Source organism: Hemicordylus capensis, chromosome 1 (assembly GCF_027244095.1).
Source record: "Hemicordylus capensis ecotype Gifberg chromosome 1, rHemCap1.1.pri, whole genome shotgun sequence".
Lineage (NCBI taxonomy): Eukaryota > Metazoa > Chordata > Lepidosauria > Squamata > Cordylidae > Hemicordylus > Hemicordylus capensis.
Genome location: NC_069657.1, coordinates 196,191,134 through 196,215,091, shown reverse-complemented (window position 1 = coordinate 196,215,091; position 23,958 = coordinate 196,191,134). Strand labels below are relative to the sequence as shown.

The 23,958-nt window shown below is 48.7% G+C and overlaps 1 protein-coding gene across 5 annotated transcripts in view; it reads right to left on the bottom strand.

The window, feature by feature from the left end:
• GAD1 (glutamate decarboxylase 1) overlaps nt 1-23,518 on the bottom strand; it is an 81,204-nt gene extending 57,686 nt beyond the window's left edge. The window contains exons 1-4 of one of the 5 annotated variants that reach the window (XM_053265502.1): nt 22,645-23,518; nt 20,956-21,100; nt 15,726-15,788; nt 1,253-1,414 (exon numbers count right to left, since the gene is read on the bottom strand). In XM_053265502.1, coding sequence (XP_053121477.1) covers nt 1,253-1,414; nt 15,726-15,788; nt 20,956-21,025 — 295 coding nt within the window. In that variant the 5' untranslated portion in view covers nt 21,026-21,100; nt 22,645-23,518. Of the gene's footprint in view, nt 1-1,252; nt 1,494-15,725; nt 15,789-20,955; nt 21,101-21,357; nt 22,224-22,644 lie in introns of those variants that run through there. The other 4 variants (XM_053265478.1, XM_053265486.1, XM_053265492.1 and 1 more) reach the window with 4 other exon arrangements.
• Between the last annotated feature and the right edge of the window lie 440 nt (nt 23,519-23,958).

Sequence of the window (23,958 nt, the reverse complement as noted above, 5' to 3'; positions counted from 1 at the left end):
AATGCCAGCCATCGTCTTGTGGGCACCGGGAGTGACAGACAGGGGTACCAGAAATAAGTCTGGAACACAGAATAATACATGTAGGTAGGGGGAGAAGGCAAGACCTGGCTATGCTGAAGCCTGGAAGAGACCAAGGGAGTCCATCTAGACTAGCAACCGGTCTCCACCACTGGCCACCCACGGGGTCCTCTCTGGGAAACTCACAAGCGAGCAGAAATGGATGGAGAACATGACTCCCTGCACTGGCTTGTTTCCCACTGCCTGGGTGAATGTATGAGGAGCGGGGCACACACCACAGATCTACTTGTAGCTCAAGCGTGTCACATTAAGATCCTCTCTGGCCGAGTTTCCTCCTGCGCTGGCTGCTGCTAAGTGAGCTTAACAAGCGAGAATTTTCCAGGAGGAAGCCAAACCAGACCCTTGAAAAGACGGGGGCTCGAGGGCTAGAAGCAGGATTCGGAAGGGTGGGGTGCAGGAAATGGACAGAGCTGGGATCTGAGCAGGTTCACCAAGCTTTAGCCCCATAACCTGTTTGCAGTCTTCCTGAACCCTTGAAAAGAATAAACTGCCTCCAGTTTTGTGCAATTCCTCTCACTTCTGAGGAGCTCCCAGCCCCGTCTCAGCATCTGAGTTTAACCTGCCGGCTAAGAAACACTTTAAAAAAGCATCCTTCTAGATCAGACCAAAGGCCGTCCATTCATTACCCTGCTACCCACCGGAGCCAACCAGAAACCTTTAGGAAACCCCTAAGAAGAGATCAAGGGTAATAGACTTCCCCTCCCGCTGTTGCCCCCCCCCCCAGCAACTGGTGTTCATTGGCATTGGGCTTCTGAAGATCGAGGTCCCACACAGCCATCATGACTAATAATAACATTCCCTTCATGGATTTGTCTAATCGCCTTTTAAAGCAGCTGCCATCACATCTTGTGGCCGCGAGTTCCGCAAGCTAAACCATGCAGGTGTTTGAAGGATAATTTTATTTTGTCCTGATTCTCCCCTTGGATGACCAAAGAAATAAGTCTAATAACCCTCCTGCTATGGGAAAGGAAAACAAAACTCCCCTCTTACATGCACTTTCCCCCACATCATGCATACTTTTATAAACTTCTATCATATTCTCCCCTACTATCATATCCTCCCCTACTAGTCTGTGTGAAAGGAACGTGGCCGTCAGGCTGCGATTAGGCCCTTAAAAAACAACAACAAGAAGGAAAGAGAGGGAAGGGGGAAGAGAGAAGCGGCAGAGCTTTACCCCGGGCATAGAGGTTGGAGAAGTCGGTCTCGGTCCGCCGGAACCTGGCTGCTTCCTTCTCGCTGTTCTCGCAGGCCAGCAGGTTCTTGGAGGACTGCCTTTCCTTGAAAGCGCTCACCAGCCGGCTCCTGTCTTCCAAGCTGTTGTTCCTTTGCAAGAGTCCTACATCATTATTACAAGGCGCACAGGTCAGAGGCGACTTGTTCTCGCTCCCCAGCATCTTGCCTAGCGCGATCGAGCCCTTGAGCAACAGGCAGAGGAATAAGAATAACCACCACCACCACAATAGCTAGGCAAGGCGGAACCAGCAGCAGCAGCAGGAGGAGGCGCCCCCTCTCCCTGTCCCCTGCTGGCTGCTCTGCCAGATCTCACCGCCGTCCCAAGTGGGGCTGGCCTGGTTCTGATGGATCTCCCCTAGTGAGGCAAGAGTATTTATGGGGGAACAGGAGTCGCCCGGAGGAGGAAGCTCTCAGAGGACATCAACTGCAGAAAGCCAGTCAGGCACACACAAAACAGAAACCCGCACAATTGTCCGTCATTTAGTGCAATGGTACATTCTTATTAAGTCGATCGGACAGATTCCACTCCAGCGATCAGCCACGGGAGAGAGAGAGAGGGAGAGAGGGAGAGAGAGAGGATGGATGTTCAGGACGAGTCAGTGCAATTCTGGCATCCAGAGGCCCCCATCCCGCCGCCCCAGCCCCACTTCCTTCCTCACGGACGAGTTTTGTGGATTTCAGAGAACTGATCTGGGCTGACAGGGACCACTATCAGGGACAGAGACCACTATCAAGTTGCCTTCACGGGCAGCCACCATAGCAAAGCTAGGGAGTGTTCCTCTTTGGCATGCTAGTCAACAAATAAGTCTCCCCTCTTCCCTAAGGAGGGGAAACAAAAAACCACCTTAAAAGGATTCTTCTGAATCCAGGGGTGCAGATCTCTCCTAAGCATTTGAGGAGTTCCCCCTCTTTTATTGAGCTCCCCTAAAGTGTGTTACCTTTTCATCTCCACAAAGTGTTTTCCTCTTTCCCAGCTGTTAGGGTTTTCCTCTTCCCTGTGTTAAAAAGTGCTTTTCTGTTCCCAGAACACATTTTTCTCCCTCCTCCAGAAGTGTCCTCTTCTTCTTCCCACAAAATTAGAGGAGCTGTTCCTCATGCTTTCTCTCCGTTTACACCCCTGCCTGCAACCACTTTTCAACCAGCGCTCGGCCCAGAACCTGGTTTCACGGACAGCCCTGGAATGTAGGACATAATCATATAGGAAAGCGTGCCTGTGTGAGCATGCAGAACACAGCCTGTGAATACTCGCAGAGGAGAGTTACTGTTAAATGCTCGCCACGCTCTACCCGGGATTTGGGGCAAGAAGACTTTCTGGACCAGACAGTGTGATTCTCAGACAAGATGGAGTCTTGAATCCTCTCCATTACCATCACTGACTTTGTCTTCATGCATTGGGTTACCCAAAAAAGTGTAGAGAGCAACCCTTATGTGTGCTGACTTGGAAAAGCCCCACTGCGATCAATGACACTTACTCCCAGATAAATGTGCATAGGATAGCACATAGGTAAAGTGCGCCTTGGAGTCGGTCTCGACTCCTGGAGACCACAGAAGCCCTGTGGTTGTCTTTGGTAGAATACAGGAGGGGTTTACCATCAGGACTGTCCTTAGAGTGCAGGCCCAGGGCAAATCAGCCCCTGTGGTCCCCTTCCAGTTAATTCTAATGGGGGTTAAAAGAGCAGTCACCCTGCTTGCCATGTGCAAGGACAGCCCTGTTTACCATTGCCTCCTCCCACACAGTATGAGATGATGCCTTTCAGCATCTCGGCAACCTCTGGCTTGACAATCCCCACTTTCCCTGCCTTTCCCCACTGCACCATTAGGTGGCTTAGGATAGCACATAAAGTAAAAGGTAAAGTGTGCTGTCAAGTCGATTTCAACTCCTGGCGCCCACAGAGCCCTGTGGTTTTCTTTGGTAGAATACAGGTACCATTGTCTCCTCCAACACAGTATGAGATGATGCCTTTCAGCATCTTCCTATATTGCTGCTGCCCGATATAGTAGCAGGGGGATTCAAACCAGCAATCTTCTGCTTGTTAGCCAAGCATTTCCCCACGGTGCCACTCAAGGTGACTCAGGATAGTACATAGGGAGGTTTATTTTGGAAGCTAGAAAACTAGGGTTGTGGAAGGCTGAGTGAGCACACTGGGACAAATATAATTATTCAGATAAGTTGCATTGATTTTATTGGTTCAGTCTGTTGAGTTTGATTTGTCAGCTTACTGGTCTTGGGCGGGAAGGTTTTGGGTATGCAGATTTAAAGGTATCAGTGACTTGCAGGTCATAAGAACAGAAGAATAGCCCTGCTGGATCAGGCCCAAGGCCTAATTAGTCTAGCATCCACTTTCACATAGTGGCCCACCAGATGCCTCTGGAGAGCCCACAGACAAGAGGTAAGAACACACACTTTCTCTCTCCTGTTGTTTCTCCCCTGCAACTGGTATTCAAAGACATCCTACTTCTGAGCCTGGAGCGGATCTATAGGCCTCAAGACTAATAGCCATTGATAGACCTGTCCTCCATGAATTTGTCCAAGCCCCTCTTAAAGCCAGCCAAGATGGTGGCCATCACCATATCCTGTGGCTGAGAACTCCATAAAACAATTATGCACTGTGCGACAAGTGCTTCCTTTTTTGTTCCTAAATTTCCTGACAGTTTCATGAGATGACTCCTGGTTCTAGTGTTGTGTGTTTGATAGAGAATTTTTTCTCTCTCCACACCCTGCATAATGTTGTAGATATCTATCATGTCTCCCCTCAGTCCTCTCTTTTCTAAACTAAAAAGCCCAAGGTGTTGTAGCCTTGCCTCTTAAGGCAGGTGTTCCAGGGCCCTGATCATCTTGATTGCCCTCTTCTGCACCTTTTCCAGTTTTACAGTGTCCTTCTTCAGATATGGAGATCAGAACTGCACACAGGACTCCAAATGTAGCCTCACCACAGATTTGTATAACATAGTCCAAAACATGTTCCAATCATCTAAGTTTTGTTCAATGGGAACAAAACTTTCCAAATAAGTGTATATAAGATCATAGGATTGCAATCTTTTAAGTACTTTTTTCCCTGGAAAATTTGTTTTTTCTTCCTGGAAGACATTAGTGGTATAAGCCATGTAGATTTAGGAGGAAAACAGGGGTGGGGGCGGAAGCATTCCTGATCACAACCATGCGCATGGGGTCTGAAGGCCCCCTTGCTGAAACTAAGCAAGTCTAGGTTTCTGAGTCCCTGAATGAGTGACTCCCTGTGAGCCCCATTCATCTTAGCCTGAGCTCCCTGATGGATGGCACACCGGGGAAGTAACCTGCCTAGAGAGCAGGAAGCTGTTGGTTTGAATCCCGCTGGTGTGTTTCCCAGAATATGGGAAACTCCTATATCTGGCAGCAGCAATATAGGAAGGCATCATCTCATACTGCACGAAAGAAGGCAATGGTAAACCTCTCCTGTATGTATTCTACCAAGAAAACCACATGGTCGCCAGGCGTCGACACTGACTGGACACACAACCAACAACCATGATGGAAGAAAGGGAAATATAATGCAATAAATAAAATATTTGAAAGTTAAAGCGGGGCCTTTTATCCAGGTAAAACGCTTTGGACTGCAATCCTATGTATTCTGAACTGGAAGTAAGTCCTGTTGACTTACTTCCGAGTAAGTCCAGCTGAAGCAAATCCAGTTGGATCCGAATAAGTCCCGCTGAATCCTACACACATAGGATTGAGCTACACAGGACTGGAGGAAGGGCAGCTCCCCTTAAAAATAAATCTGGTTCTCAGAGTTCACGTTTCGGCAATTCTCAGTGAATAGGAATGCCCTTAGTCGGTTACTCTCGCTGATTAATCGGCCACTGCCTTCAGCCCCTAAAGCAACCCAACATTCCTGGTTTGCTTATCGTTGCCGTGGCAACACGTGCCCTCGTGTTGCCCAGGACATCCACTCTGACACCCCAGAGAGCGACGACCTCTGCTGGGGGGTGGGCTGTGCCTTCCTCGTCACTGCAAGGAGGATCCCGTTCAGGGAAACCACCGCGCTTCCTCTTGCGTCATTGTCCCTACGTCACCCGCCCCCCTCCAGGCCCGTCCCGGATTTCCGTGCAATGTCACTCAAAAAGAAACGCGCTTCTGAAGAAAGCGACTGTTGTTTGTTGTTTGTTGTTGCCCTTGTTCTTTTCTCGTTCAGAGGTTCTTCAAGGGCAGGATTTTCTATCCCTGGACCATTGTGACAGACTCGCCATACAGATACTATGCATTTATGTTAGCTTGTTTAGTAGCTTTGTCAGCCGCCTTCAGCATAAGCTCCGCCTCCTAGCTAATTTTGCTGAGTTTACGAAAGAGGGGTGGCGGGGCGGGGCGGGGCGGGAAGGCGGGCCTTCGACATTTAACACCGAGGCTGCCCTCGCCCAAGACACACTTGGGAGTAAATCCTATTGAACGAAATGGGACTTACTTTCGAGTAGTAGGCCTGGCCGGGCCCATGGGGCGAGTAAGCGCGCGAGTGCAGCCTGGCCCTTCGGACGAGGAGGCAGCGGATCGTCCTCGTGCCCGTGGAAGAGGAAGCCTGTTGCGCGCAGGGAAAGCTCCCACCGGGCATCGTTATTTCGGTCTCCCTCGTCCTCCTGTCACACTGAGTCAGCCTCACCCCGGGGGTGGGGGGGAGGAAGGGCCTTTTCTTCCGGCTCGCAGGGGCTTGGTTCTGCGCGATGGCAGGAGCAGGAGGAGGCAGGCGCCACGGGCGGAATGACGAAAGGGTCCCTTCGCCTCCACGCGCGTGTCAGCCGCCGGGGCTCCGGCTGCAGGCGACACACACGCTCCCACTCACTCACGCGGCAGGATGAAGGAAGGAAGAAACTTCGGCGACGTCTTGCGGGTTGCGGGGAGAGAGGCCTTGTTGCGCCGCCCGAGAGCAAGGAGCACCGAGGAAGCCGCCCTGCTGCTGCCACAAGCACAGCGAGAGCGACGGTGCCCCCCGCGGTCCCCACCCCGACCAGACAAGGAGGAGCCGGAGAGCCCGGGGCTTACTGGCAGGAAAGGCACGCCCCACACGCGCCTTGCTCGCGGCGGGCATCGTCTGTGTCCCCTCTGTGCTCCTCGCCTATTGGTTTCCGATGCCGCCACCATGCTGTGGACATCTCAACTTGGTTTTTCAATCAATCCATCTTTATTACGGTCAGAGACCAGCACAAGACTTGGTTTTTACTCTAGCGTGGATCAGGCCCATTGAAGAGACTTTATATATAATATAATTAATATAATATAATAAATATAATAAATATTTTATTTTATTTCAAAGGGGGAAACTAAGAGTGATGCTTACAGATTTCTGTAGTGGTTTTCCTACGTGTGTTCAAAGGGATATACATACACTGTCTCAGTAATCCTTACGGCGGTGGACGATGACAAGATTATTATAGCACCTTCCTCATCTCCAACTCCCCCGCCGCGTTCTATCCTCACAACAACCCAAACAGCCATATATGAAGAAGGCTAACCTTAGAGAGGGTGACTGGCCCAGTGTCAACCAGTGAGCTTGATAGCTGAGGAGATCTGAACTCGGGTCTCCCTGATTTAAGTCCAGTGAAGTCCTCAGATTCGCTGAGAGAGTTTTCTTGCCTACCGTAAGTGATCCAATGGTTTAATGACTGGACTGATGGATTCCTGTGCATGTTTTACTTAGAAGTAAATGTCTATAGGGTTGCAGCCCTCATCTCTACGCTAGTCTATATAGGAAGCTGCCTATACCAAGTCAGACCATAAGTCCATCTTGCTCAGTATTGTCTACACAGACTGGCAACTGCTTCTCCAAAGTTGCAGGCAGGAGTCTCCTTCATCCCTATCTTGGAGATGCCAGGGAGGGAACTTGGAACTTTCCATATGCAAGCATGCAGGTGATCTTCCCAGAGCAGCCCATCCCCTAAAGGATATTTTACAGTGCTCACACATGCAGTATCCCATTCAAACGCAATCCAAGACAAACCCTATTTAGCAAATGGGACAATTCATGCTTGTTACCACAAGACTTTAGTTTATAATTAATTTAGAATGGTGCATGCATATTTGCTTGGCAGTAAGTCCCATTGAGTTTAACGAGGCTTACTCCTACAAAATGTGCATTGCAGCCTTATTCTGTGAAAAGAATGAACAAATATAAATCACCGCTATTCCGATCCGATTTGCCGACCAAGTGTGTGGGTGCGCCTGTTTCTGACACTGGGGTCGAGCACCAAGTTTAGATTCCAAGCTGCACAGAAGAACGCGCCTTGTTTCCACAGACGGGGACTTGGTTCTGCAAGAATGAGGCTGGAATGTAGACCTCAAACTATGAGCCATTTCCCTGAAGCTCACTAGTAAACATGGTAGATATGAAGGCCGCAATCCAGCCAAAGCTCAGCTCTCTAAAGTCCCACTGAAATCAAAGAATGAACAAAGATGTTTGCAGAAACCCTTCTTAGAAGGAGACCTCTGTCTAGTGGCCAATAATAAATTTTGGAGTTGGTGCGATTAGGATTGGGATGCATGCATGCACTGTGTCTTATATCGTTCCAGGACACTGCATGCACTGTGCATTTTTCTTGTGCTTGTGCATGCTTCTGGACACATCAGCCTTCTCCCAATGAATAATCCTAGTAGCCATTCCCACCTCACTTCAGGGATCCTTCAGGTTTACCAAATTATAGTTATTTGGGACTCTGTAAGCAGGAAAATGCCTCTGGACATATAGACACCGCCCCGCTCCCTCAACTTCGGGAATCATATCAGCCCAGACACAGAGTTGTATCAGAATACTGCTGCTCTGAATTAATAGAATAATCCACACTTATACTACTTTTAAAGTAGGACAACTATTACCTGAAAATAGTGCTTAAATGGCAAATACCTACAGCTAGTACAAAAATGGAAGCCAAGAGTATACGTCGGAAGAAAACAAATAAATACAAGGATGGTAGAACAATATAACTTTACCAAGCTGTAAGTTCACAGTCTGGTATGGGCAGCGGGGAAATGGCTTGACCAGCAAGCCAGAACTTGCCAGTTCGAATCCCTGCTGGTATGTTTCCCAGACTATAGCGGGCAGCAGCGATATAGGAAGATGCTGAAAGGCATCATCTCACACTGGAGGTAATGGTAAACCCCTCCTGTATTCTACCAAAGACAACCACAGGGCCAGGAGTCGAAATCGGCTTGATGGCACACTTTACCTTTAAAGCTCCCTAGATTTCGTATTTAAAGAAGAAGAAGAAACAACCAAAGTTACTTTGTTAACATACAATTAGGGACGGACTCTTGCCCCTCTCTGCGGACACCCAAAACAATGAAGGCTGCACCCCCCTAAGGACACTTTCCTGTGTCCTGTGTGTAAATTGCGCTGCACGAGCGCTTAACTTTGGGTGGATCGTACCCAAAGTAATTAGTAACCCAGAGACACCACGAACCCCCCGCTCTCTCCCCCATCCCTCCTAATTTGGCAAGGTTATTCCATAAGCATCTCTGTAGTGGTGAACGATCATTTCTGTTCTTCCAAGCACCCAGAAAGGCGAGCATCCAACACTCCCCTCTCCCGTGGAAATTAAAACAAGACCTGTTTAATTCTGTCTAGAGTTGGACAGGGCTGCTTCCCCTTCCTTCCTTTATAGATTCTAATCAGTTATTCTTGTTTTAAAACCGAAGACTGAACTGAACTTCTGTAAAGGTGATGTATCAGTAAATCTCCAACTAATAAAGTTAACCAGGTTGTTGCATCTCAGCGATGTTGAAGTAATAGGTACAAATTAGGCAATTCTTTTACAGTAGATTGTCTCTCGCTTTCCCCCTCCCGGAAGGTAATTCGATTTGATTTGGCTCTACGGGGCATAAAAGAGGAAGCCAATTATTTTCCAAGGCAAGATTTAAAGGCTTTGGCGAACGTATTAACAATCGAGAGGCACATTTATAGAAAATGACAACCGGTCGGTGGAGGGGAAGATTCGTCACGTGTTCCAATCCGGATTCGGAAAATCGAACCATTATACTTGGTGGTGGAGGGGGGAGAAAGAAAAAACACCGCCAAGGCAACTGCGCTGTTGTCCAGTTCAGGGGTTTGATCGGAAACGGCCTTTCCAATCCTAGACACTGCCCGAATGACATAACTGAGCGTTGCTCAGAAGATAGAATGGGAGGGCAGAGCATGATAACCCCCCCAGTTTTGAGCCTCTGCTGCGGTCCATTGACTAGGATGGGCAGCAGCAACATTTCTTCCAGAGGTAAGTGGCATCACTTCGATTTGGCACATTGGTCTTACTTAGTAGCCCTGGGCAGGGGCGTAGCTAGGGGAGAGGTGGCTGTGTTCACCCCTCTCTCTGGCAGCCCCGCAGAGTGAAGGAGATAATGAAGAAGATAAAGAGGGGTGGGGCTGGGGGCAGGTTCTTTGAACCCATCCGCTCAATTATAGCCACACCCCTGGCCCTGGAGCAGTGGGGGGACCTGTGAAGAGAGTGAGGTCAGATGGGCCCGGGAACAAAAAGTGGAGATGGGCCCTGCCCCCCCCCCCCACTTCTTCAGAGAAGCTCAAGGGAGAGAGCAAAGAGAAAGCTGTCACTCAGCCAGTGCCCCCCTCCTCGGGACCCAGGGACATTCCACCACTGCCAACTCCGTTGTAGAGCAACCCAGCTGGAGTTAAGCACCTGGAGAGGGATTTGTGCACTTGCACACTATTTCCGTCTCATCGTGGACGTGGAAGAACCGGTACAACCTCTTTTCCAATACGTCTGGAATTAGGAGGGAGGCATTTCTCAAAGCATATCACTCCCTTCCAAAGAAGCTTTGCTTGTCTGGCCCTGGCTCATCTCAATGAAGTGGAAAGGGACCCAATAGCGCTTCGTCTAGTTGTGACGTTTCCAGGATCAACGACCTTCCATTCGAATTCTAAACGCATTCATTTGCCCATTGGTTGCGCTGACTCATTGACGCTTGCTCTCCAAGTCAAAGGCTCGGAGTTGCAGCTTCCCCATTTTCTACTTTTATTTACTGCAGTAATGAGGGCTAGAAACTTACATTTAAAAAAACTTTAATCAAGGGGAGTTTCCAGGTATATATGGTTAGGATTCGAACGCAAGACTGCCTGCATTCTACATAAACCTACACAAAAGTATTTGAAGAACGTTTGTTACTCAACCCGTGTATAACTTTCCCTGGCTGGAACCTTGGTAGAAATTGCCTCTAGAACTTTGTGGCGTTCTCTGAAGCCTCACTGCATAAAACCGTGCCTGCCTTTTACTACTACCTTAGGAAGAATACAGCCGATTAACAAACCTACATCCACGACAGCTCCTTTACTACATTCTGATTGGTAGTCCCAATTCTAAAAATTTCAGACCACCCTTTGCTATGTGTAAAACTGGCAACCTGATTTTCCACCTTCAAAGACCAGGAAGTGCGGATTTTCATTGAGGGCGAGGTTCAAAAGCACCAGCGATGAAAATAAAGAATCGCCAACAAACCAACCAAGAACAACACGCGACTATTTGTTTATTTAAATTACGAATTATACTGTGGAAAAGCACTGGAAACAGCTGGGAATAAATTATGGTCCACTCTGCTTCCTTTCAAAAGGAAAGAAGTCTTTCTTAGTAACCTACATATCTTAACAGATATTAAACCAGACATTATTTTCATTACTTGGCCTGAAGAAATGCATCGCCCTGACACCAGTTCTCCCACGTCCCTCCGAAGAACTCCAAAGTATAGGGGACCCAGCCCCGGAAGTCTAAACCCGAGTAGAAGGAAATGGATCTGTGGAATGATCCGTTTCCTAAGACTGCCTAGGTCAACCGGACTGTCTACGCCTTATGGAAAATGTCCTCAACTTTTATTTTTGAAGGGTTATTAACTCTAATTCCAGGAGAAAGGTCACCCGGTTTAGCTGCTGTTCGGACCCCTCTAAGGAGGTTGTTGTTTTAAGACTGCTCGAACCTACGTGGCTAGATAAAAGGTCGCGGGTGCACAAACATGTGTGCTTCCCCCCCCCCCTTTTCTTTTTTTGTGCGATTGCTTTCAACACTTCTGAAGAAGAGTTCGGAGTCATTCGGTCATTTCTAACGGGAACAGTGACATGTGGCCCTACTGACCCTGTCAGAAATCAGGTTCAAAGCCGAACTCAGCCAAGAAGACACTGTGACTGGACGGCTTTCGATCCTCCACGATCTCCCCCCGGCCTATCCCAACCCCCTGTTTCCCAGCGGAGCTGTGAGCATCAAAGTGGGGGAAAGGCCGTTGACTAGGCCCCCCGGAGGTATTTGGAAGAAAGGAGGGATAGAGAAAACGAAATATGTCGCCCCACTTCTTGCTCTATCTTGTGCTCTGCTGGACTAGGATGCCCATTAACGCTGTAATTCTATGCGTTCTTTACTTCCGAGGAAAGCCTACCGGACGTAGCGGGGCTTCTTCATTCCGAGTAATAATACTACGCATAAGGACTGGGCACAGCACCAAAACCAAGCAGCACAGTCCTCCTGATCCGGTTCATCCGGAAGTCGAGCCAATGGGTTTCAGTGGCATGTGCTTCCAAATTAGGCTGCGGTCCGATACACTCTTACTGGGGCGTAAGTCCTATTGAACACGTAGCGCCGCGAGCATCAGAGGCGTGCAGTTCCGGAAAGATGTCAGGAATCCAGAATTTAGTCCTAGACTCCACAGACCCGAAGTCCTCAAGTCCACTGGAAGAAATAGGATCTGTTCCCCAGAAGCCAATTCTTCACCCACACAGGGCACTTGTCACTCCACGCGAGGCCATTTTCCACACCCAGCTGCTAAAACCGGACGGTCAGTGGGGATCAATCTAGTCCGACCGCTGCTCTTTCCCCTCGGTTTCCTGAAATCATGCAGGAGCTTAGGCAACTGCGACCCCCAAACAAAGCTTCTAGTTCTCAGGAAGGAAAGGCTGAAGAGAATTTGGATCTCCGTCGAAAAATCTTATATCCTTCGATAGCCAGTATCGGGAAAGAAGTGCTAATATTCCTTGGTTAAAGAACTGAGTTTCTTCTTTTTGCCTTTCCGGTATCATCTCTACCCCGCCAGAGATCCAGAGACGAATTCCTCGTGTCAGTCAGTCACTGGAGTAAAAGGGCCAGACGTAGGTCCCAGGGCAGGGAACATGAACAGCCTAAATAGGTCTGAAACGTCGTTGGATTAAGTTAGTCGCAACCATCTATCAACTCATCGGTCTCTGTAGATTTCATTTACAGAAATTGGATCAGGGTTGCCTCCTGCAAAACTGTGGAGCGTCGTACAGCCGCGTGCCTCACTCTGGGCGTTGTGTTCAGTAACAAAGGAATATTGGGCTCTGTTAGTTAAGCTGCTACGTTGCATCGGGGAAAACATCCATAAGCCTGCCTTCAGCGGCCATCATATTTACTTTGATTGGCTAATAAACTGATAAGTCGGTTCGATTAATCGACTCGAAAGCCTTCAATGGCCCGTGGCCCGACATTAGAGGGGCCGGAGAGCCAGCAAACGATATACCAACGATGTTTTACCAAGGTGGATTTGTGGGGGTTGGGGAGGAAGCGGAGGGAGGGAGTGATTTTTCTCGGAGTAGCAAATCCTGCTTTAACATCACACGTTATTCAACTCTGGATTCCTAACCACGCTAGAACAAAGACATTTGCGGGGCGCGGGGCGGGGGGAGTGTCTGCACGTGCCTTTCGATTATGGAAGCACTAAAGGGAGATTCTGGCTAGGAGGCAATCTCTATACTCAACACACTGGACGCATTCGAAACCGCAACCCCCCGCCCCGTCCTTTTGTCATAGGTCGGGCTCAGACAAAGAAAGGCATCAAACAGTGAGTCCGTGGCTGTCTTGTTCTGTAGATTTGGCAACAAAAGGAAGATCTGCTGCTTAACATTTTAAAAGGCTGAAGACAGTTTCATCACCCCGCGTTGCAAATGGTGCCAGGCACTTTGAAGGCCCGCAAATGCTCATGAGAAACGCTCATCCCCTCCCCACGACCATACAGACCCATGTCAGTGGAGCATCATTTCCACGATCTGCTTTAGGCTGTCTGCTCAGTTCAAAATTCACGGCAGCCGGCACATTTGCATGGAAAGCCATTTGCCCTCTGCGGATTAAACGGTGTGTGGATATGGCTGTTATTAGTCCAGCGTGCTTTGATAAAACGGAGACATCGGTAGAAAGAAGGGACGTGGCCAGATTAAACTCGGGCTTCTCTTCCCTGGCTCTGGGTTCTTCCCAGCACAGCGACTGCATCTGGTTTCCTCTTCCCCAGCGGCGGGTATGGGTGGTGGGGTGGGAGCAGCCTTTCTCGGGGTTGGCCTTGCTTTTGCTCCCTTGGCTGGCTCGGCGCAAGGGTTGCCCTTCCAAAAACCCTGGTAGTCTAGCAACCCAGAGCAACAGAGGCAGCGGTGCGTTACTTTATCAGTTCTGCTTGCCGGGCTAAATTAAAATGATGATGAAAAAACTCATCGCTCCAGCCGCTGAAGGGACCAGCAGGGAAATGGTCCATTAAGCCCAGATCAGGAGCTATTTATAGAAGAAAAAGCAGCCCGGAGGAGTTAATATTATCACCACTCTCGGCTCCAAGGCAACGTCGAGTGGGCTGAAGGGTTAAAGCAATTGCTATCTGAATCCTAGTTCCAAATTCCCGCGTCGGCGGAAACATTTAAGCTCACAACTCGGGCTTCTGATTTTCCTCGTCTCATTAAGACGTATTAGTATACCCCCCCCCTTTTTTTTTTTTACAAAATGATGGTGAGAAATACATACAGGTATTTAAAACAGCGATTAACGTCTTGTAGCAGCCTTTTTCTTGCGGCCCGATCCTATGTACATTTACTCCGAAGTACGTCCCAGCGAGTGTAACGAGGTTTTCTCCCAAGTAAGTGCACAAAGGGCGACTGCAGGCGTGGGGGGGGGGCGGCGGTGGAGATGTCATGCACATTTACATGGGAGTAAACCCACTGAACTCAACAGGGCTTCCTCCCGCGTAAACAAGCCTGGAATCTATGAGTGTATTGTCTCCGGGGAGGCTAATTCGAATTGCATTTTTAGAACCAGGGCCAGAGACTGGACTGTGTGGATTGAGGGGGCCTCTTCTGCCCGGGCGACCCAACCTGGAAGAGCGTTATAAAGCAATCGAGGGAGCGAGCGCAGCAACAGACAGGCTTGTTATCCGCAAATGAATCTCCTGCTGTAACCGGTGCAATCTGATGGTCTGTTTGCTCCCCACTTCCTCCCTTGCTTTCAGGCCGCCTGAGCGCTGACTGGCTGCCAGCCCCCTATCTCCCGAACGCAGCAGTCTGACGAATGGCTCTTTAATAAGGCTCTCGTTAATCTTTCTCCCCCAGGAGATCCGTATTTTCTGGGCCGATAAGGTTGAAAAATTTCAGACAGTGAGATGTGGCAAAGCAGCCCTGCTGGCTGGCAGAGCCCCCCCCCCCCCCCCCCGCAGCTTCGATCGCACAGCCACCACGCCCCCTTCCTTGCCTTCGGATGGCCCCATTTTTACAAGCTCTCAGGAGGAAGCGGGCACCACTTCGTCCGTATCACCAGGAATTACAAGGTGGCAAAGCACCTCTCTGGCCAAGGCGACCGGATTAGAGAGAGAAAAACGCTTGCCTCCTGAAGCCAAGCCAACCCAGTGCTGATTAACGACGACATCGGCCACATGTGTCCATAGTCATTCCTTCTCCCCCACCCTCCCCCTAGCACCCTCTGTCTGCACACCTTCCCCCGCCCCCTCCGGGCGCTTCTGCGGATCCCACACCCTTTTCCATCAGACGAGGCTTTTCAAACATACACAGCGGTGTAGCGGTATTATCAATCACATAGAAAGCACCCATTTCGCTTCAGACACTTATTCTCCTGGCCCCGAAAACATTGTGTATTTCTTTCTGCCACCGGAGCCGTTTTCTACCACCAGCATGTCAAGATGAGTAAACCTCTCGCCAGTAAATTCCAGCGCCAGTTGTGCTGCCCTGGGGGGCTCCTCAGTCTTTGCTCGCTTTGGACAGCAGATGGCGCAAGAGCCTATGGCACCGCACAGCGCGCCTCTCCCGCGGCTTATACAAAAAGCCAAATAGCATTGCCCTCCCTCGTTCTCTCCCGCTCCCCACTCCGGATGCGGGATATTGCTAGCGGTTGCCTTGTTAAAGTTCTCGATGGGAGGAGGAAGGGGAGGAGCGCCTCTTTGCAATTCCGTTCCCTTATCTGAAGATGAAAGAGCTGGCCTACTTTTCTTTGTGAGCCAGCCTAGCTCCGTCCCGGCTTGCAGAAAGAAAGCGGAGCGAGTGATAAAAAGCTTCGGGACTGATTATGGACTCAAAACAAGGCGTCAGGGGGTGAGGAGGGGCGGGGGAGAGAGCGAGGGTGAAAAAAACAACGAACGAGGACAACTGTGCCGGGTCTTTTCGTTTTTCCTTCTTTTCACTTACCGCATATCTTGAGTCCGATTTTCTTCGTGCAGCCATGAGCCACACCACACCAGGTGTCATAGGCTAAAAGGAACAAAACAAAAGGTTTACGCCCTGCGGAAAGTAGTTGCCAGTGCACAATCTACTTTGCTATCCTAGTTGCTGAAGAAGCTGCAAAAGCTGCATCTAACACATTGACTAGAAGCAACAAAATAAAATGTTACGACAGTAGACATTTCCTAGGGGTAGTCACGAATGCCTGCTCGTGTGTGTGTGGGAGCGAAAAATGCCCTGAGATGACAATCTAATTCACTTAGTGGCAAATACCCGTCCAACCCCCACTCTAAGGCAAATGAGCAAGAGCGTAACCAGACACAAGCAGAGTGAAAGAGAACGAGAAAACTTATGTGGGACTGCAGCTGCTCCACCCTGAACAATTTTTTTTATCCCGCTCTTTTTGCAACGAGAGCGAGAAGCTTTCTTTAAAATGAAATTGACAAATCTGAAGATGATCAAGAATGCCTGTGGAATAATTTTGTGTATTCAGGAAAGATTATGGCAGGATTAAATCAAATTCTCTGTCTACTTCTCTGCTAAATGCTACGTCTCGGCACGGGAATGCCGTGTCGAATGTTTTTTCCTTACATTCAAGACCGAATAAGTGCTCTGTGCAACTCGGAAGTCCCCCACCCCGCAAATATATTGTTTTATTATTATTCATTCGATTTGCCTGCTTCCTGGTCTCTGACCCTGTTAACGTTCTCACAGATTCTCAAATTGGTCTAGTCATAAAAGACTTTTTCTATGATCGCATCATGACTGGGATCCCCGAAGCTTCCTATGACAGTCAGGCCTCTCTACAGTCCCTTTCAGCCCACACCCACCCATTTGTGATTTTTCTGATCCTATAGCAATGATAGACTGAAGACACTATCTCCTTTTCAGAGGGCCTTGGTACAATGCTGGAATGACAGGGTGGTGGTGGTGGGGACACCAGGTGTGTGTGTGTGTGTGTGTGTTGCACCCACATGCACACCTTCTGAGTCGCTGGCTGTCACTGGCTCAGTGTCATCGTGGGTCCCATCACGAAGAAGGGAAGAGACAAGGCAGCTGGAGAGACCTCAGTCTCTCCTAATAATTTATTGGCAGGGGTCCAGGAAAGTGGCAGCTTAAAATAAACTGGCATGAAATGGGGTCATGGAAGAGTTCAGGAATTAATTGGGTGAAAAATAGTATTTGACTAGATGATCGGACTTGCTTGACTAGGTTGCAGCCGGATTGACGAGTCAGGGAGACACATTAAAAGGCTTCTCACGTCCTCTTGGTCCCCCACTTCCGAGACAATCCTCTCCGTCCTGCCCCACCCCTCAGGCAGCTGTGAAGGAAGGCACTGAGCTGTCCAGCTTCGGAGGTGCTGAAAGTGAGAGAGGCGGCGATGCCCTTCAATCAGCCGCCCCCAACGTTGTTGTGTGCTTTTATAGGGCAACCACAATCTCTCCAGGACCACCCAGGACCAGCAGGGAGAGCCTCTCCTGTAGAGGAATGACACCCCTTTCCATCTGCTGTCGACGCTTTCTCCTGAAGATGAGTACTTTAGGTACCTGGCTAGGTAGAACTGGGGCGCAAAAAAGAACGAAGGAAAGCAAAACGATCAAGGAAAACAAAACAAAAAACCGCATAAGGAAAGGAGCGAAGGAGATAGGCAAACTACTTAAGGGGAAGAGAACTGATATCTTCACCCGAAGTCCCATTGGGCTAAGAGGCAGCCATAAGCGCGGATCATGGAAGAAAGACCTCCAGTGGGAAACGGCCCGTACTACCGAATTAAGGATACAGGCCTAATAATACGTACACTGTCAGGTATACTTCCGAGTAAACATGGTTGACATAGGGCTTTCTACGTTCAGAATTTGTGACAATGACCATGTTAATTACTAACCCAGATTCTAACGAGAACACCCTGTGAATGTAAGACAGAGGGATCTCGGATGTTTTATGATACACCACATGCTTTAAAGCGTGTGTGCGAATTATTAGGACCTAAATAAGACAGAAACGTACTGAACAGCAGTCGCAAAGCAGGTTTTAAAACAAGGCCAAACGCCATTTGGAATTGGCAAATAATTCAGTTTGTCGTGTATTTGTGCAAAATTCCACCAGGAGTGTACAGGACCTTTTCCAAATAACTCTCACTGCCCCAGAAAGGAATTAGCAACAAGAGAAGTAGAACAATGGAAGAGTTAGAAAACCTTTCCCTCCAGGAACAACTGGGGAAGAAAAATAAAATATTTATGTAGCTTCGCGCAAGCACAAACCCCGGGTAGGGCTCAGATCCTGCTCTAGAACTGTGGAGCCAATATACACATACCCAAGGATGCTAAGCTGGGCCTGCAGTGACCATTGATGAGCTTCGGAAAGCAAAGAAAGAGCATAGTCTTTCCCCTGGTAACTGAGCAAAGAGGCACCTGTTTCAGGTGGCGATTATCTTTATTGGACAGGGGGACAGCAATTGGCTCTATCCATCTCCAGCACAGCATCCCTCTAGTGGCTGTGGCTTGTGTCTATCTTATGTTTCTTTTTAGATTGTGAGCCCCTTGGGGACAGGGAGCCATTTTATTTATTCATTTATATTTCTCTGCATAAACCTCTTTGGGAACTTTTGTTGATAAGCGGTATATAAATATTCGCATTAGTATCCTTAGGAGTTGTCTAGCGGCATAAGATGCAGGCACTTTGCTGAAGATAACCAGGTCTGGGTCAGGTCAGTGCTTGGATGGGAGACTTCCTGGGAACTGTACCACTTCGAGTTGGTGAAATAAAGGCAGGATATAAATATATTAAACAAGAAAGATAAGAGGAAAGTAAATGTTGCTACACATTGCCATCGACGTGAAAATATATTGGGCCTTTGTAGCTGGATTTTCAGCATATTCCGAACATAATCTTATTGATTTCAACGAGATCCACTTTCAAACAGCATTGCAGCCCTACATAGCCCTGATCCTATGCATAGCTATAAGGCAGTTGGGCTTATTGAGATTAACGACATTTATTCCTATGCTAAGTGTAGATATGACTGCAGCAAAACTACATATGAGAGGATGATTTAGGGAAGGAGAGGCTATTTCTGCACGCTGCCCCTCGGTAGTGGAAAAGTGAGAATACTGGGCTCTGACCCCGCCCACAGCCTGCTCTCCGTTGTGCTTTTTTCTGGGCCTTTCTTTGTTCATGGGATCACCTGTAGGGGGCGACAGGCAGCACGCGTGGAAGAGACTACTCGGAATGCCCGCTGAAAAGGATGGGACCCGGAGAAATTATGGCGGCTGTGGGAAAGAGCAGGTTTAAAGAGATAGGAGACTACAGTCCGAGGGAGGGTGAAAAAATAACTGTAAAATAAATAAAAATAATAAAAATAAAGGGTGGGGAGGAAGGCGAAGTCAAGAGACGGGAGAAGAGAAGCAAAGAGAGGTCTGCAGGTGAGGAAGACAGAAAACAGGCTGGACACGTTTAGAACAGGAAGGAAAGCGAGAGACAAATGAGAGAGGGGGGAGCTGTGAGCCGACCAGCGGGCTGGAAAGGGCAGGAGGAGCCAGGACGGCAGGACGAGGAGGAGGAGAAGGAGGAGGAGGTTGCCTCAGGTGACAGGGAGGAGAGTGGAGTGGCCAGGAAGGACGCCGGGAGGACGAAGGCGAGGGCGCAGGAGAGTAAAACGCCACCCGGAGAGAGAGAGGGCGGGACGGGAAAGAGTGGCAGGCGGCTAAAAGAGCTCTGACAGGACTTTAAAACAGCCTCGCTCCCCGCCCCGGGCAGCGGAAGGCTAGCTGGAGCGTGACAAGGAGGGCAAAAGGCACCCTTCCCCCTTTCACCCACCCACCCACACCGCCTTAGACAGCCGGACACTGAAGGCGGGAAAGGGAGCGCGCGCCGTCGGGAAACAATGGGCAGGAGCGCGCGAGCGAGCGCGGGAAAACACACGCGCGCGCGCACAAAAACGCGCACCCAGCGCTATTTCCAGCCGAGGGACCTGGCAGGAGGGCGAATTCCTTTAAATGCTCTGAGGGTGGGGGGCAGAGTGTCTGAGAACACACACACACACACACACACACACACACACACACTCCCCTTCTTTTCGTTCCTCATCCGCCCCCTCCCCGCCAAACGGGGGTTGCTTCAAATGGGGAACTAATACAACGGATCGCCTAAATTACGTTTGTAATTAGGCAGATTTTACAGCTTGACAGCTTTGTAGTCAGAGGGGGAAATACAAAAGCACAAGCCCGGCACAAAAGCAGCTATTTTCGTTAGATGGCTTTTCCCTCCCACCCAGCCACCCACTCCTCCTCTCTCCCTCCTCAACTCCTCGCAGTTGCAGAATAATCACAATAATGACTGGGTGTTCATGCTTCATAACCCCGGCAGCCCTTTCAGGGTAAAAGCTATTCACCGCTTTGCTAGGGCTTGCCAAGCTTTTATTCCTTCTTTCCAGCCAGCCCCCATCCAACCACATCTCTTTGTCGCCGGTGATTATGTCATCCAGACTTATTTTTGCCCCCTCCTTTTTCGTTGCTGAATGTCTGTCTGAATTGTCTAGGCAAAGCTATAAAACTGGCTTTCTCTCTCTGCCTCTCCCTCCCTCCACCTGCAGCACCATCCGCTTCCCACTCACACCTCAATAACTCCAGGCAAATTTGGAGCAATTAGGGACAGAGAGTTCTTTTGAAAAGCTACAATTAGCAGCCAAGTCTCCCTTGATTATAGCTTTCCGTGCGTCCTAAAAAGAAAAGCACTGCCATTAAGAACGACTGAAGTGGAAGAGACCGGGACACACGCGCGTTTTTAAACCACTAGTGGAACTTCCCGTTTTTAAACCGGCCCAGTCTCTATCCGCCCCATAATCCTTAAAATGGTCTGAATAACCCATGACGACCCCCACTACTTTCCCTTCAACTCGATCATAAATGAATAGTCGACATTACTGGAGCTAAGGCTTTCGCTGTTCTCTTAACACCAGGTTGCTTTGTTTTTTGTAATTAAAAAACCCCCAATAACAACACACACATCAACATAAAATACAAAAAACGATTTTAGCATAGCATCCGTTTGACTGAAGGACCGACACAATCGAATCTGGACTTCCATATAGTCTGGTGGGATTGTGAATTATGGTCCATTTCTTCGAAGCACCTGGTTAAAATGACGACGCATGCACATTAGAAGGAAGATGCAACAAAAACAAAAACCCGAGACCTACTTGTGGGTCGTAAATTGGTCGGATTGGGATCCTGAGTGGTGTTGGAGGACGATGGATCCGAGGCTGCCATTAGGTTCAGAGTGAAAGCCCTTTTGATCCCAGGTTTCTTCCTTCAATATTTCTCTGACCCCAGCAAAAGGATTTACTGCAAGGAAAGAGAAAGGCGGGTTTAGAGATCTGGCCCTTTTGGAGAGATGGGGCTTGGTCTCTCTCTCTCTCTTTCTTCCTCTCTACCCGGAAGATTGTGACAGCCAAGAAGTGGTTCTTCAGCCAACAATAAGCAATTAAACTCATCGGGAAGCGGTAGTAGTCGGAGACTGGGTGGGGATGGGGGTGGGGAAGAAACCTGCACAAATGAACCGCGTTGTATCTCGAGTGGAAAGAAAGAAGAGTCCTTCTTACGAGACGTTTCTTGGAGCCAGGCAACGCGTATGAAGCCTTTTCTTCTTCTTGAGACCTCAGACAAAGCGATGTGGATGGAGAAATGGCTGGAGGCAACGACACCTAGTTGGTTTTTATAAGACAGCTCTCGTTCGCAAACACTGCAAGTGGGAAAATGTCTGGGCAGGCTGAAGAGCAAAACCATTCCTTTGCTACTGGAATGGGTCGAAGAGCTAGAATGCCGCCTGTGCAGGAGGAGGAGAAGGATGGATTCAGCCGACCATAAAGTCTATGGCAATTATATCAATGGGCATTGAAGAGGACTGTTATGGCTCACGCCAAATTGGAAACCAACTTCCAACAAACAGGCTTTAAAAAATAAAATAAAATACAGGAAGTCATAACGATCTACAAGCCCTGGTGGAAGGAATTCTTGCCACAGCCTTATCCTCCGACTTTATGAAATGCCAAACCAAATAATGCTGAGGGCGAATACCTCTTAGCTGTAGAAAGACAGTGCGAACAAAAGGAAACAATACACCTATATATTCCACACAGCAAGGCGTACTTGTGAGCAGGCACACACCCCCAAGCAAGGTATATGAGATGCTCTACCACAGCGACACACATGCACACTTAATAAAGATTAACGGAGTTAAAACAGCAACAATTCGTTTTTCTGATTTCACAAGTAAAACGTGATGCTTTGCTGACATAATTGTCCGGTCTTTCTCTGAACAAGCCCTCCGTTCACGTTCTTCACACAGCTTTGTAAAAACGTCTCATTCAATTTCCAGCAACCATTTCTGGTTCATTTGTCGCGAACCAGCGGATCAATCAATGCCTCTCCTCTTCCCTCAAAGACACACTGGCCGGCTCAGGTTTATTTTGTCCGCCTTATCAAGAAGAATCCAAGGTCGCAACAAATCAGCGGAGTAAGTTTTGCCGAGATCTAATAACACCTGTCAGCACTGCATAATTTAAAAAGGGCATTAGTGTAAACAAACACGTGCTGGAATATATAGGCATTCGAGAAACGAGAGTGATGGTTTATTATTACTATACTTTAATTTAAATCATAATTCTTAATTTCTGGAGACAGAGAGATGTACCCTGGCTCAAGCTTTGAAGTAACAGGTTATCACCATAAACATTCGCCTACTGTCTGTTCCCCAAATATTCAGACAGGGGAAAAACACAATCTGTAGAACGCAGAAAGTTCTATCTCTAAAAATCCTCACACCTTCAGTTAGAAAGGAAGGGCAATTCATTTTTCTCAAGGGAAGGGGAAAAAAGGGGGGGACTTACCAGTCAAGGACGGAGGGCGCTAGACCAAACTCCAAGAGTCCAAAACGGAGAAGACCGAGAAACTCTGGCTTTGGGAGGACTTGACACTTATAAACTCCACCACAAACGACGTCGGAATATCAATGGCGCGGTTAAATTTAATTCGAGATGACCTTTTCCCCCCTCCACAAGTACTTGGGATTTGCTTTTTTAAAGCGTGAATCGTCGGGTGATCCGCTGCGACGCAGGCATGAGTCACAACGCTGCCACCACCTCTTTTGCTCCAGTATGGAAAGCAAAATAGCTGGAGTTTGGGGTGGGGGGAGGAGGGCTAGGAGTGCGGGTGTTGACTAAGGCGGGGGGGGGAATCACGCGCCTCCAAATGTTGCCTTCTCAAGCTAACGTGACTTCCTTGCAGGTGTTCTGGTTGCCCGAGGAGAAAAGTGCAGAACGCATGTGACGGCAGCATTGAAACTCGGCCATGAATCCTGTGCTCAAGAAGGAAAGACTGATGACTTACCGAGAAGTCAGTCAGGACAAGACATACCTACCGCACTCCACTTGGAGAGGTGGGGCCTGGACGGAGGCATGTGTGCCTCTTGTTCAGACCAGGCGGCCTGTGTGTTCTTCAAAGTACCTCAGAGCACAGAATCCAGTCTTCCCCTGCACAAACACTCTCACGTTAAGAGGGAGTTGTGTCACCGTCTGATGGTCTGTTCACCATATCTTAATAAAAACCAGTTCTTTAAAAAGCTGGTCAATCCCAGTTTTGCTTCATAGCCTTCCATCTCTGATAGCAACCTTATTCGTATCCAGAACATGTTGGTCATCGAAGGAAATAAGAGGCACTACTGCTGAGCAATCGTTTTTGGAGGAAAAACCTTCTCTTCCCAATTAAGCTGGAGACGTTTAGAGAATTTGTTATAAAGCCCACCGTTCATTTATTGCCGTCTACCAAGGGGCGGAGAGGGGGATCTCAACTCTGAATATTTATTTCACGAGTCTCCACTGCGCGGCGCCAACGAATCAAAGACGGAATATTGCTGGTAAGCCTTTTTCCCAGGCAAAGCTACAGAGAGAACACCAGGATGGTAGGACTCCGATTTAGCAACGCGCACACCCACCACTCTATTGCTTTGACTGCGCCATGTTGCTAAAAATGGAAATAAAGGGGAGCAGGGGAGCTTTCTTTGTCCCGGAATATTAAACTAGGCTTAATAAGGCACGCGATTCCTATTGTGTTCCGCTTCAGCACAGGACGCCATTCGTCAGATGAGGAAATAGGCACCTCTCTCTAGAGAAAAATAAAAGCCGGCTGGGGCTATAGAAAGAAGA